The following is a 13,870-nucleotide window of genomic DNA, read 5'->3' as shown; positions in this document are numbered from 1 at the left end:
ATTTCCTAGAGAAAAGGTAAGTAAAATCAGTTTTGCACAGTTGTAAATTTTAAGGTTTCCATACAAATCAACTCCACAATTTGAACATTTTTCTGAGAAAAACAGTCAATGGGTTCTTATGGAGAGAAATGAAGTTAACGGTTGCCAGGTAAATACTTTGGGGTGGAGTTTCAGGGGTTAGAACAAGGGTTCCCCCAGGTTCAAGGATGCACCATCAGTGGCACTAGGATGGCCGGGTACAGAGTGCTGAGGCCAAAGGTTATCCAATGGGGGATACGAAGACTCCGGTTGGTGGCTGCTCATGAGCAGGCCACCAGGTTGTGGGAGCAACGCTCCAGGTGTTCGGCTCAGGGCAAAGGGGGATCCTGTTTAGCACACAAATTGCACCCGCAGCGGTGCAGGGGTGGCTGGGTGCAGGATGCTGTTTTGGCATTGGGTGCACTGTTGGTTTCAAAGGGGATTTCCGGTTTTGGTTTTTAGCTGCAGGCTCGGTCCAGGAATATTTCTGGGAGGAACCAACAGCTGGACAGGGACGTTGGAGGGCTCGGATGTAGGTTCACCTCAGGTTCTTGTCTCCAGGGCGCAGGGGTGTCTTTTGAGGTCAGATTTCACCTCACCGGTCCACTCGCGGTTGGCGGGCTCTCCGTGCAGAGGCTGCAGGTGACGTCGGGGAGTCCTGGAGGGGTCAACCCATGGCGGACTCGGAAGCACTGGAAGACCTCGCTGGGACAAGTGAGCCACTCGAATTCAGGCCGTAGGCAATGGTACAATGGTGGTTCCAGGCGTCGGGTTTCTTTGTCCTCAGCAGGCTCCGAGTCTTTCTTGGGGGTTTCTTTTGAACAGAGCTGCTGTTCACAGGAGATCCGGCCTTTGTTGAAGGCAGCAGGTCCTTCTAGAGGTGGCTGACTGCACGACGGGACGACTTCTGGCACAGGATCTCTGGAAACTGCAGACGGGCCGGTAGGGCTGGGGCCAAGTCAGTTTTTCTCTGCAGTCTCCTCTGCTGGGTGTCTTCTTTTGTCCTTCTTCGTTCAGGGCTGCCCTCTACATACTGTCCTTAGGGGGCGTTTTAGGGATCTCGAGGTCTGTAGCCAATGGGCTACTGACCTTAGGGTGACTACACCCTTGGTGTGCTCACTCCACGTGTGGGAGCAAGCACAATCCCTAATCCTGATTGGGGATCTGCAAGATGGCGGGCACTGAAGAGTGGGCTTCACCTCGCCACCCCCACCTGAGGCTGCAAGGCATTTGATGCTTCCCTGCCACAGATGGCTCTTCCCGGCCTGGGGGAGTTGTGAACATCTCCGCCCAGAAAAGGCTTTATTTCTGGGCTCAGGGACCGAAGGCTCCCACCCCAGGGGTCCAGAAACATGTCTCATGGAGGCAGGCGTTGTGTACCAGTCAGGGAACACACCAGAGGCTGGTCGTTTTTCAGGGGGAATCTCTAAGATGCGCTGTGAGTGCATTTTTCCTTAAATCACACACTGGCATCAGTTTGGGTTTATTGTGCTATGAAGTTTTATACCAAACTTCCCATTTTTCAGTAAAGCCATTATGGGTCTGTGGAGTTAGTAATGACAAACTCCCAGCACCATATACTCTTTATGGCTTTACTTCACTTACAATGTCTAAGAATTGACTTGGGGCCAGAAGCATCAACAATCTATTTTGAGATTTCCTAATGGCAAATTCTTGGGATTCGCAATTAGAAAATCGCAAAATGGAATGCAAGAAAGTTTGTTTATCACTTTCTGCGATTCCTATGGGATCGCAAATGACCTACCTCATGAATATTAATGAGGTAGGTCGCATTTTGTGACCCACTAGGAATCGCAAACATCACGGGGATGGTGGCCTGCTATCCGTGATTGCTTTTAAATAAAGCAATCTTTTTTTTTGTAAAGCTGCCCGTTTTCCTTAAAGATAAACAGGATGCTTTACGAAAGAGAAAATGAAAACTTTTCCGTTCATTTTCTAAGAGCAGGCAGTGGTCCGTGGGATCACTGCCTGCTCTTAGAAAATGCATTTACAGAAATTCATAAAGGGGAAGGGGTCCCTTTCCAATTTGCGAATTGGTTACCACCTACTTGAAGTAGGTGGTAAAATGCAAATGTTTTGCGACCGCATTTTGATCGCTAAACATTTATGCATACCGATGCAATTAGGTTGTGGTAAGGGATGCCCTAAACACGCCCCTTCCTAATAGCGAATCGCAAATCCCTTTTGCGATTCGGTAACAGGTTACCGAATGGCAAAATAGGGTTTGCACATCAGAAATGCATTGTTTTGCGTTTGCAAACGGCTGATTCTGCAATAAGTGCTGCAGCCCTTAGAGGCCGTCCCTGATCACAGTGCCCTGGGTACCTGTGGTACCATTTACCAGGGACTGACCAGTGGCCAGTGCGCACCAATTGGGTCTGGTCCTCAAAGCAGTTTTTGGAAAAGAACATAGGCCCTGGGTACCTGGTTAGAAGGAGCCCAGGGCACACGCAGTCAAAGTACATCAGCAGTTCAGCAAAAAGTGGGGGCGACCATCCAGAAAGAGGGCCCTTTCTCACACTTGCATATAAGGATGAGGCAGGACCCTCTAGTTAGTGTAGTCGAGTAGAGGCTAAGAATAACTGGAGCACCAGGCAATGTTCCCCTTCCATAAAGCTCTGCTTGCAGAAGGAAAAGTCTTAACTACTGCACCAGGTAAAACTAGGTGTCCTAAAACACATGGAGGGTAGTGCTTCCATTAGTGCTTGATTAACCACCCTCAGCTAAATTGGTTACAGTGATCCTTTTTCTTTAATGTGTGAGAATTAAAGTACTTTCTTTTCTAAAAATGAAACTACTAATTGAAACAGTAATGTATTACTTCTCCTACACTTACTGTTGAGTGTTCAGTCTCTAAAGTGACACCACCTCACCGAATAAGTCTTGGAATTCACAACCCTGCCAGAACTTCTGCAGAGGTGTACTCGGTGATCAGTTTTGTCAATACAGTAAGGCTAATCCCCTGGACACCATTGATAAAAAGCTTTAGTTGACAGAGTATGAGCCCAGAAAATCTTAGCTGCCAAATGACTCCTGAAAAAAGTTTAGAGGTCGTAAAACATTTTTAGTAGGATATCATACCTTGCAGTTTAATGCATTCAACGGTTTGCAACAACTAAAAGGAAAGAGTACGGTATTGTTTACTGAACAGTCTTCTTGAGACTCTCATCCTCTTTTAAGGATCTAGCTCTAAGTGCCCTTTTAGAAAGATGGACCCAAACTGTACACCTTTCTTAATTTTATTTTTAAAGAGTTTGACTTTGGAGCAAATATTATCAATATCAATTCTTTTTCAGTAAAGGGTTCCTCAGAAAAGCACTGCCTAGTCTCTAGCTAGAAAGACAATTGCGGCCAGGATGGTATTTATCTTTACTCACCTTAAAAGAGACAGGAAGAATGTTCATACCATCCACTGTCTTCCAGGTCAGGTCACTTTCATTCTTACTTTTAGATGAGACTGTTTCTCCTTAGAAGAGGAGTTACTGAGAATAGGCCAAAGAAAGCCTATCTACAATATGTATATTAATTTCCCACATAGTGAGGTCGACTAACTGGAAAGAGGAATTATCAAACCAGGATATATGAAGAAAACAGGAGTCAGAATTGAACGAGACTACAATTATAAATATAAGATCTGATTTTGTTTATTTTTTATTTATTTATAAAGCGCGACACTCATCCCAAGGGATATCAAGGCACTGGAAGCGGAAGTACAAGGCCAGCCTGATGAAAGGGGATGCCAATTATTTTTTAATATTTAGGGAATAGGTGGGTTTTTAGTTTTTTCCAGAAAATCAGGTAGCTGGGAGTGAGCCGTAGGTCCAAGGGGAGCTCGTTCCATTTCCAGGCTGCCAGATATGAGAAGGAGCGACCTCCAGTCCTCACTTTCCTAATATGTTTGGTTCTGGCTAATGCTTGTTGTAAAGAGCGGAGGCTCCTTGTGGGAACGTAAAACTCAATTTTCTCCTGGAGGATCTTTGGGCCGCTTAAATACAGTGCTCTGTGTGCATGACAGAGCAGTTTAAATACTGCTCTTTGACGGATGGGTAGCCAATGGAGACTTTTCATGCACATTGATACCGAGCTTAGTCTGTTTTTATTGCAGACCAGTTTGGCTGCAGCATTTTGAAGTACATGCAGACGCGTGAAAAGGTGCTCATTCATGCCCACGAATAGGGCATTTCCGTAGTCGAGCCGACTTATGAGCAGGGCCTGTGTGGCTGTTCTTCTGCAGTCCAACGGAACCCAGGGGAAGAGTCTGGATAGCAGTTTCAGTGTTGCGAAACCTTTACCACAGAGGGCCCGCACGTGGTCTTTCATGGAGAGAGCATCATCGATCAGAATGCCCAGGTTTCTTACACATTGTTTAGGGACAGGAGCAGCTCCGAGTGTTTGTGGCCACCAGGTGGCACCCCAAATTCGTTTAGCCCCTCTGAAGAGCAAAATCCCCGATTTCCCTGCGTTTAGCTTCAAGCAGTGCTTGAGCATCCACTGTGCCATCTCCGAGAGGCAGTTGTGGAGTTTTATTTTTGAAACGTCTGGTCTTTCCCCCAGGGCTACCATCAACTGTGTGTCGTCCGCATAGGAGCAGATTGCGAAACCCCACTTCCTGCAGATTTTGGCCAATTTTTGCCACTGGATTCAAGCAAGCCGGGCTGAAGACGGCTGAAATGCCAGAAACCGGTCCTCGGAAGCTTGTTTCCGGTCCAGGGAAGGCATGGCTTGGCAGTTCGGGCTTGACTATTCCCATGAGGCACAAGATCAGACTGATTAGCATATGGCCATGTCTGAACTGGGGTGGCAGAGTGGGCTAAAGAACGGTGATGGATTACACCCAGATCTGTTGACTGGGTGTGAGTGTTTGATTGGTTCAGATGCTCCGTTCATCACCACCCCCTTTTGTACCACTTTGTTCGCCATAAGTTGGCAGGGTATGCTCAGACGTGAGTCCCTTGCTCACTTTGCCACTGGATTCAAGCAAGCCGGGCTGAAGACGGCTGAAATGCCAGAAACCGGTCGTCGGAAGCTTGTTTCCGGTCCAGGGAAGGAATGGCTTGGCAGTTCGGGCTGGACTGTTCCCATGAGGCACAGGGTCAGACTGATTTGCATATGGCCATGTCTGAACTGGGGTGGCAGAGTGGGCTAAAGAACGGTGATGGATTAAACCCAGATCTGTTGACTGGGTGTGAGTGTTTGTTTGGTTCAGATGCTCCGTTCATCACCACCCCCTTTTGTACCACAAAGATGATATATAGGCATTAAATAAGGTGGGGCTCAGCGATGCTCCCTGCGGGACACCACAGCTGATGGCTTTTGGTCTGGATTGGAACTGACCTAGTTGGACTATTTGTGTTCGGTTACTGAGGAATGAGCTGAACCATTTCAGGGCTTTTGAGTGAATTCCTTTTTCATAAAGGACTTCCAGAAGCTTGTTTTGGGAGACCGTGTAGAACGCTGCCGACAGGTCTAAAAGTGTCAGAGCTACGGCTCCTCTCTGGTCCGAATATGCTCTGATATTATGCAGCAGCGTAGCCTCTGTACTATTGTTGGCCCTGAAGCCAGTTTGTGATGGGTCCAGTACATCATTTGTTTCTAGGTAATTTGAAAGTTGTCTGTTTACCATTTTCTCCACGACCTTGGAGAGGTATGGCAGTTGTGAAATTGGGCGGTAGTTTTCCGGATTAAGGCTGTCTGAGCCTGCTTTTTTTTAGCAAAGGAGTTACTATTGCCGGTTTCCATGTATCGGGGAAGGTGGCAGTCATGAGGGAGTGATTAAGAAGTTGGGTGATGTCTGGGCAGAGGGTCGGTGCAATCTGGGTGAAAATGAAGTGGGGACACAGGTCAAGGGGAGATCCTGACTTTATTTCACCCATTGTTTTTAAGACCTCTGCCTCTGTGAAGGGCGTGAAATCACTTAAAGCTGGTCTAGATAGGTAATTTTGCAGAGTGAACAGCAACCTGGTATGATGTCCACAGTTCAATATATCTCGATAATGATGCGTGGTTGCGTGATCGGAACTCCGATTTAGGAACCTTGGAACGGCGGCTCCACTTACAACACAGTTTTGACAAACTCGGATCAAGCTCACCAGACCCCCGTCAAAGTCCCGTAACGCCCTGTTTTCAGAAATCGGACCGAAGTAATTTATGCGACCGTTTGTTGTCTAAAGACACTAATTCTACATCCGCCTGGGCCAGCGGCTCAGTAACCCACTGCAGGATCCTGACCTACGCGGCGGATTCCTTAGCTACCACGCATCATTATCGAGATATATTGAACTGTGGACATCATACCAGGTTGCTGTTCACTCTGCAAAATTACCTATCTAGACCCGTATATCTCTTCATCCTTGAAAATCACTGCCCTGTACTACATTCATTAATATCCATTGCCCCTCCTGCATCCCTGTCCTGATGAAGACCCTCTAGCAAGGCCCTATCTAACGCCTGCACCAAATTGGGTCGAAATGTCGACACTTTCTCTACTTTCAGCCTTCTTCCCCATATATCATTTGTGGACTTGTTTTTTAGGCATGAGTTTGTTATATTAATTTACGAATTAGCCTTTGTTAATTTATTGTCAGTAATTTTACATTGAGGTCATATCGACCATTGTTCTGTCACTTGTTTAGTTTTCCCACACTTCCCACATCACCACCCCTCCCTCTCCCTTCCGTTAGGGGCACCATTTATGATCAAATATTGATGTATCTTATGAACAGCGTTTTTATTGAATAATTGTACACGTTGTGATTAAAAAACAATGTTGTGATACCTTCTTTGTATTTAGTTGAGACATTATTGAATTTTAGCTTATTTATCTTTGTATCTGGGACCACTTTGTTTGCATCATCCAAGCTCAGCTTGGCAGCCTGGGAGATTATAGATTACTGCTCCGGCTTGTACAATAATGCCAGCGTCAAGTATTTGAAACAGAAGGATTTCATGTTCTCCGTGTTGTACCACTTGCACCTGTTGGCATGTCAGGTGGTCTCTGAATATTATCGCAACGCCCCCTCCCTTCCGGCCCTGCCTATCTTGTTTGATGATGTAATATGTGGCTGGTAGGGCGTTTGCAATGTCTGGGGCATTGTTTCCATCCAACCACATTTCCGTGACGAAGACAAGATCAGGATTCTTTTCGTTAATGACATCCCAGATATCAAGGGAATGTTTCGGTATTGATCTTGCATTGAGGTACAAACATGACAAATTATGTAGGTCAGATACAGTCTGCCTGTTTATCTGGGTTTGCTTCAAACTGCACCATTTACAGGACAAGCAGGAGAAAGGACCATAAGTTAGGCCTGGATGGGCTCTTGATAATTGCGTGTGGGCCTTGTCCAAGTTACCGGGGAGAGCGAGTAGTTAGTCTGTCGTATATCTGATGGTCCTAGAGGTTGTGGTGACTTGGGCAGGGGTTCCGGCCCCTGTCCCTGGCCGGGGACAGGCGCAGACGGGCTTGCCTTTGGCACGCCTGCTGTGCGGTCGCCGGCACATATGACTGTTATAGTGGAGGGCGAGGGAGCCTAGATCGGCCCTCGCTCGGTCCAGAAGTGCCTAGCGATTGGTCCTGCTGCTACCTGTGACGCCCTCCACACAAACTACACACAGCCGCGGTGGACCTGGGCGGGGAAGCCAGCAAGGATCAGAAAGATGGCCCACAGTACAATTTTTGACAGGTAAAAGTTCTAAAAACGTCACCAATATATTTTTTTAAAAGCAGAGAACTAATGCGAGCGCGACTGGTTCGTGACTCTCAACCTAATGTCACTACAGTGCGCCGTCAGGCAGAGTGAGCAGAGGAGGTCGATAAGAGTTCCTCAATGTCGGGAAATGTGGGCTAAAAGAAAAGCGCTAGGTGGCGAGACAGCAGCCTTACCGGGATCATCGCTGTTAAACTTGTTACAAATCTTTTTTTAGTATGTGTCTATGTTGAACATTCTATACAAGCAAAAAAAATTACTAAATGAAATATATTTTTTCAGGAATTAGAAGGACCATAGGGTGAAAAGTTGCTTAAGTTACTATGTGAATAAAGTTAGTAGATCTTACCTGGGACAGAGAAACTAGTTATAGCAGCAGCACTTGTTAACGGGAGCACTGGGTTTACAGTCAGTGTGGTAGCCGCACTACTCGTCACAAGGCTTGGTGTGGTGGCCACCTACAGGGAAATTCAAGGATATAGAATATTGAACAACTCAGTTATAGGACACAAGCATATTCAGCATGTTCACACAGTGGATATGGACTTTCATTAAACATTCTTTTATAACACATTGACACAACCACTACTGGGTCCGAGGTAGGGGGAGAGGGTTTGCCTAAAGGCCAGGGGCCATCTTTAATTCTCTCCCTACCAATACAGCTTGCACCAAAGAAACGAACGAGCCCCTACGTGACTAGCCCAACCCTTTGTGGGGGCCTTTCACACCTTATATTGTAACTGTAAAAGCATGTATATAGCGCATGGCTACCCGGAGGCATCCCAGCGCTTACAGTGACAACGGGGAGGTGTTACTCAGTTCGGAAAGAGGAAGGTTTTCAAAGATCTACGAAAGGAAAGGTGATTGGATTCTGTACGAAGGTGGAGAGGGAGGGAGTTACAGAGTCTGGCAGCTTTAAATGAGAAGGATCGTCCTCCGCTTCTTGCCTTCCTAATTCTAGGGATGATGGCCAAGTTCTTAGTTTTGGAGCGAAGGTATCTATTGGGCTCATAAGGTTGGATGATACCCTGAAGAATGGAGGGCCCGGTTTTAAACATAGATTTATGAGCGATACACAAGGCTTTGAACTTAACTCTCTCCTGAACTGGCAGCCAATGGAGTGATTTGAGGGCAGGTTTAGCAGAGTGATGGTTAGGAATGCCCAAAAGAAGTTTTGCTGCCCAGTTCGGAGTCGTCTGTAATTTGGAGAGAGTAGCAACAGGGGAACCCAAGTAAAGGGCGTTAGCATAATCCAGTCTGGATAACACCAGCGCTTGGACCATTATTTTTCTAGCCTGGAAAGGGAGGAGAGGAAGAACTTCCCGGATCATTTTGAGGATCCCGTAACATAAAGCGGATGTCTTCCGGGCCTGAGATTTAAATGTGAGTTTAACTGAGTCTTAGGAGTGGGGGATGGACCCATGGACAAAGGCCAGATTTCAGTCAAATCATGGGGAGAGTGGTTACCCAGGATCATAATTTCACTCTCTCCCCCATTCAATTTTAGGAAGGAGTCGGTCATCCATCTTGCAATTTCTTCCATGCATAGGCGAAGGCAGGGAGGGGAGCTTTCCGCTTTATTGAGCCCGATCACCAGTTGCAGATCATCCGCATAGGTGACTATGTGAACTCCTGAGGGTAAAACTGCCTCCGCAAGAGTGCGGGCATAAACATTAAACAAAGTGGGACTTGCACTCCACTAGGGAGGGGTGTCCGTTTGGACGTGACTTCCAAGTCAAAAACTTGTAAGGATCTGTTGTTCAGAAAAGACTTTAGCCAAGCCAGGGCAATTTCAGTGATACCTGCATTACAGAGCCTATGGATCAGAATCTGATGATTTACGGTATCAAAGGCGGAACTGAGGTCCAGGAGGAGGACCACCGCGGTGCCACCAGCATCAACTATCCTTCTGGACTCTCCACCACAGAAAGAAGGGCCGTCTCCTTTCCCTGTTGTGGGGGGAAACCGGTTTGAGTCGGATGGAGAAGATTATGGGTCTTCAGGTGAGATGAAAATATTAAATTAAAATATTTTTCAGTAATTTTATTAAATCCAGGAAGCAACGAAATAGGTCGGAAATTTCCCAGGTCTGTGGGGACAAGGCCACCGAGGAAAAACTCTAGCTACTCTGCTCATCCATTACTATGGACCCACACAATTGTGCGAACATTTTTTATAGGATGGCCTCACACACCATCCAGGTGTCAGGCTCCATCATCTGCCATTCCACGTTTGCCAGAGAATCCTCTAATGGGAAACAAGCTCATATTTGGGCTGTAGTTCAAGCATCAGCAGGAAACTAAGGAGAAAAGAAGAAAATGGAAGCGGGTCCACTAAAAAATCCCTACCACCTACTGGTTCAATTTTAAACTTTTATGCCTTGGTGGAGGAGGGATGGTTAAAAAGCTAGAGGAGTAGGACAATGATAGCCTGGTTATGGTGCTAATTGTCTGATTATAAGCAATCAGGTCTGTTTAATCTATCAGGTCGACATGCTACAGACCCAAACCACCCCATGAGGAGTCCCGGGCTTTCCAGAGAGTCAACTGGGTACTGTATGCATGTAGTACGAGTTACTTACCTTCGCTAAGTATGCAACTGGTAGAGACGATCCTAGCCACAGATTCTTTAACGTAGAATTATCCCCAGGCGTGAGACTGGATCCGGAATTTCTTTTGCCACAGCATCCCTGCGCGCCGGGGGACGGCATCACGCGACTCCGCCCTGGTTTTGTCCGCGTACGTGACGTCAGCGAGGTCACATAAGTCCCACCCCGGCGCGCCTATGTCAGTTTTCTTCTGAGAACTTTTCCGAGCCACAACGCGGAGCCATCAGGCAAAACTGTGAGAGTATAGGAACAGTGTGCGAAAGAGCAGAAAAATTGGAAAAAGGAATGGTGAGGAACAACACCATAAGGAGCAGTGCTAGACACTGCGGCACCCAAAGGCAGGGAAAGAAGAAAGAACAGAGCCCAGCCCTGAACAGCAACCCTGCCAGTACGGAGATAGCCCCCCCTGGAGACAAAGAATACATGAAGAAATGGCATGATGACATGCAGCAGGACTACAACCCCAACCAATAACAATGAAGGGGAACCAGTCCGAGACAAATAAGGCACGACAAGACTCCAAGACAGCCCCATCACAGAATGTGACAACCCCCATAAGGAACAGAGGCAGAGGCCCGGCCAAAAGACCCCAACCTAGAAGATAGCAAAGGGGCAGAACCCCCAGTAATGAAAGGGGAAGAGGGGGGGGGGAAGGTAAGCCCCAACCTGGGGCAACTAGAGCACAAGGGCACAGAAGTACCTATAAACCCATCCTCCAATGTGCCAAAAGGGGAGGAACGGAACAAATAAATAGGACAAACATCCTGTCAGAAAGAGCTACAGAATGCACTCACTGAAGACATAGCCAACCACAGGGAGGTGAATGCAGAAGACCAAGCCAAAGGTCCTCGCAGAATGGGGAGGAAGGGCGGGCCGTGAAGGAATCTGCGGCTAGAATCGCCTCTACCAGATACATCGTTACCGAAGGTAAGTAACACGTACATCTGATAGAGACCACTAGCTGCAGATCCCTTAACGTAGAATAGATACCTTAGCCATACCCAAGGGGAAGGAGGGTCTGCGAGAGGACCCCACCAGCCTGGACATAATAGAGGATCCCACAGCGGACGATGCCAACGGACAGGTAAAAGAGCCCTGTCCCCCCAGGCAACGAGAATCCCTGCATCTAGAAGACCACCAACCCCAGAGTGGATGCGGCAAGACGAGAAGAGAGGCAGCTCGCCGTCCATCAGCAGGAGAAACGAGGGCAAGCCGAAAGGAGGCCAGAACGCCCCACACCCATTCAAGGTATCATAAACCTTCCCCAGAAGCCTTAAGGCCCAAACAAGGAAGAGGAGCACCTAGGAAGAAGAGCAACCTAGAGACTCCAAGGAAAAGAAGTAGAGCAAAGGCAAGCCCCCCCACCGGGAACACGTCCAGTGAAGAGGGCAGCCAAGCCTAAAACAGCCAGAAGGCAACAGGCCAGACAGAACGGCGCCTCCAACAATAAGGCAGGCGGAAGCAGAAAGGGTATCCCAGGTCACCCAGGGAGAACCGCCCAACATCCCGCAGGGACAGACTGTGCCCGAAGAGGGACAAGGAACTCAAGAACCAGCTCAACCCCTAGGGAGGAGAGGCAGAACTGAAGGCAGGGTCCACTGGAAGAAGCAAACAAGGCAAGGAGGACTGTCCCGCTAAAGTGCCAGAAGGCACAATGGTGCATAAAAACAGTAGTCGGCACCGGTATGCATGGCCAGACGCAGACAACATCACAGAACGGTGCACTCAGGGCAAGCCAGACGCCAGCCGAAGACAGAGACCAGGGAGGCCAAGAAGGGCCCGGACACGTCCCCAAGTGAGGAGTCCACACACACGGTTCAAAAAGAAGTGGAACTAAGCAGAGCCATGACGCAAGGCCGCAGATAGCCGGCCAGACCAATAACACAGCGACCCCGGGGAAAGACAGACCGGGGCGCGACTCAAGCCAATCCAAAACGATCAGCAAGAAGATCGCACCTGCAACATACCGTAACGGCACGGAGAGCAGAGACCCGAAGGCGACCACACCTCCCCAGCACATGACAGAGCTATATAATAGCTACCATTACCCCACATAGTGCATGTCACGTTCCAAAACATGGGCACCCTCTTAGGAAAAAACATTCCGCAGCAGAGGACAACAGAAAGACCTGCGGAGAACCTGCAGGCGGCTTGGAAATCAGCCAATAAGAAGAACAGAAGGCTAGTCTCAGGGCCAACACAGCTTAGCAAAAGCCAAAAAACAAACAAAAAAACATTCAAAAAGGGGCCGGCCAACAGCACCATAGTCCAAAGGACTCGAATGCACAGTAATCACACAGATCACACAACTGGGGCAACCCGCCCCAACGGAAGAACACCTCCCGAAAACCAGATCAACTCACAGGTCACTGAGGGGGAGGAGGAGGAGGAGGCGGAAGCCCCGCCAAGAACCTCTGAATGGCCGAGTCCGCAGGAGTGTGGAACAAAAGAGCGCCATCGAATGGAAGGTCCACCAGCCGTTCTCGAACGTTCTCTGGGAATACACTGTCCCGAAGCCAGGCATGTCGACGAAGTGCGACCGAAGAAGCCATGGCACGACCAAGCACCTCCGAGATGTCCAGAGCGGAGCGAAGAATAAACCCTGCCAGCTCCTGGCCACCCAACACATGGTGCCGCAGATCAACATAGGAACCCTCCTGAGAAGCGGCAGACATAAGGGACTCCGCCGAGTCCCACAAGCAGGAAGTAGCCCTAGCCAAAACACACAGAGTGTTAAGAGCCCGCAGAGCTGCACTGGTGAAGGCGAACACATTACGCCCCCAGGAGTCAAGCCAGCGGGCCTCCTGCGACAGTGGAGACAACAGCAGTGGCAGAGAGGGGAAGGCATTCTGCAAAAGAGGTCCCCTGGTAGTAGGGTGGATGGAAAGACACAGGATCACGCGGCGCCGGATGGTGGCGGTGCAGAAGGTGTTTGTGCACCGGGTCCCCCGTGGCGGAGCGGCCCCAAGCCCCCAGAAGAGAAGAATGGAGCGAACCCTCGAAGTGAAGCAGCAGCTCCCTACCACCCGAACCCTGATGGAGGACCTCCAGAAGATGATCCACGTGGAAATGGGCAGCTGGATCACCCATGCGCAAGATTTCCATAGCCGTGGAAACAGCGCGAGCAAAGGCAGCACCCACCTCCGTAGAGCCCTGCGGTGGAGAAAGCAGCTCCTAGGTGGCGGCTGCAAGCTAAGGCGGACGTCCCCCAAGCCAACCAGAGGAAGAAAGGTATAGGTTCGAAAAGGAGGAAGAGGGACCGAGGAGTGGGGGACCTGCGGCACCTCCGGCGAAGACCGTGGCCGCAGTGACGGTGAGGAGCCGTCCTTAGACGACATCGGGGGAAAAAAGCCACGACGTGGCGGCCCGTCTCCTGCGAGGCGTCCGAAGATGAGTCAACGACCTGAGGCAGGACATCGTCGTTCGGCGCCAGGGGAGAAGCCGGAACGACCACTGCCACAGCGCACGGCCCAGGAGACCGGGGCTGGGCTGGAGCCGGGGCAGCGAAAGAACGGCG

General features: G+C 49.1%; 1 protein-coding gene across 6 annotated transcripts in view; it reads right to left on the bottom strand.

Annotated features, from left to right (window-relative positions):
* The window catches only part of POU2F1 (POU class 2 homeobox 1), a 615,583-nt gene that overhangs the window by 56,195 nt on the left and 545,518 nt on the right, over positions 1 to 13,870 (bottom strand). For all 6 annotated transcript variants that reach the window (XM_078656693.1, XM_078656695.1, XM_078656696.1 and 3 more), the window contains one exon: positions 8,095 to 8,203. In XM_078656693.1, coding sequence (XP_078512819.1) covers positions 8,095 to 8,203 — 109 coding nt within the window. The remainder of the gene's footprint in view (positions 1 to 8,094; positions 8,204 to 13,870) is intronic.

This window comes from Lissotriton helveticus, chromosome 8 (assembly GCF_964261635.1).
Source record: "Lissotriton helveticus chromosome 8, aLisHel1.1, whole genome shotgun sequence".
Taxonomy (NCBI): Eukaryota; Metazoa; Chordata; class Amphibia; order Caudata; family Salamandridae; genus Lissotriton; species Lissotriton helveticus.
This window is presented reverse-complemented; position numbering and strand designations above follow the sequence as displayed.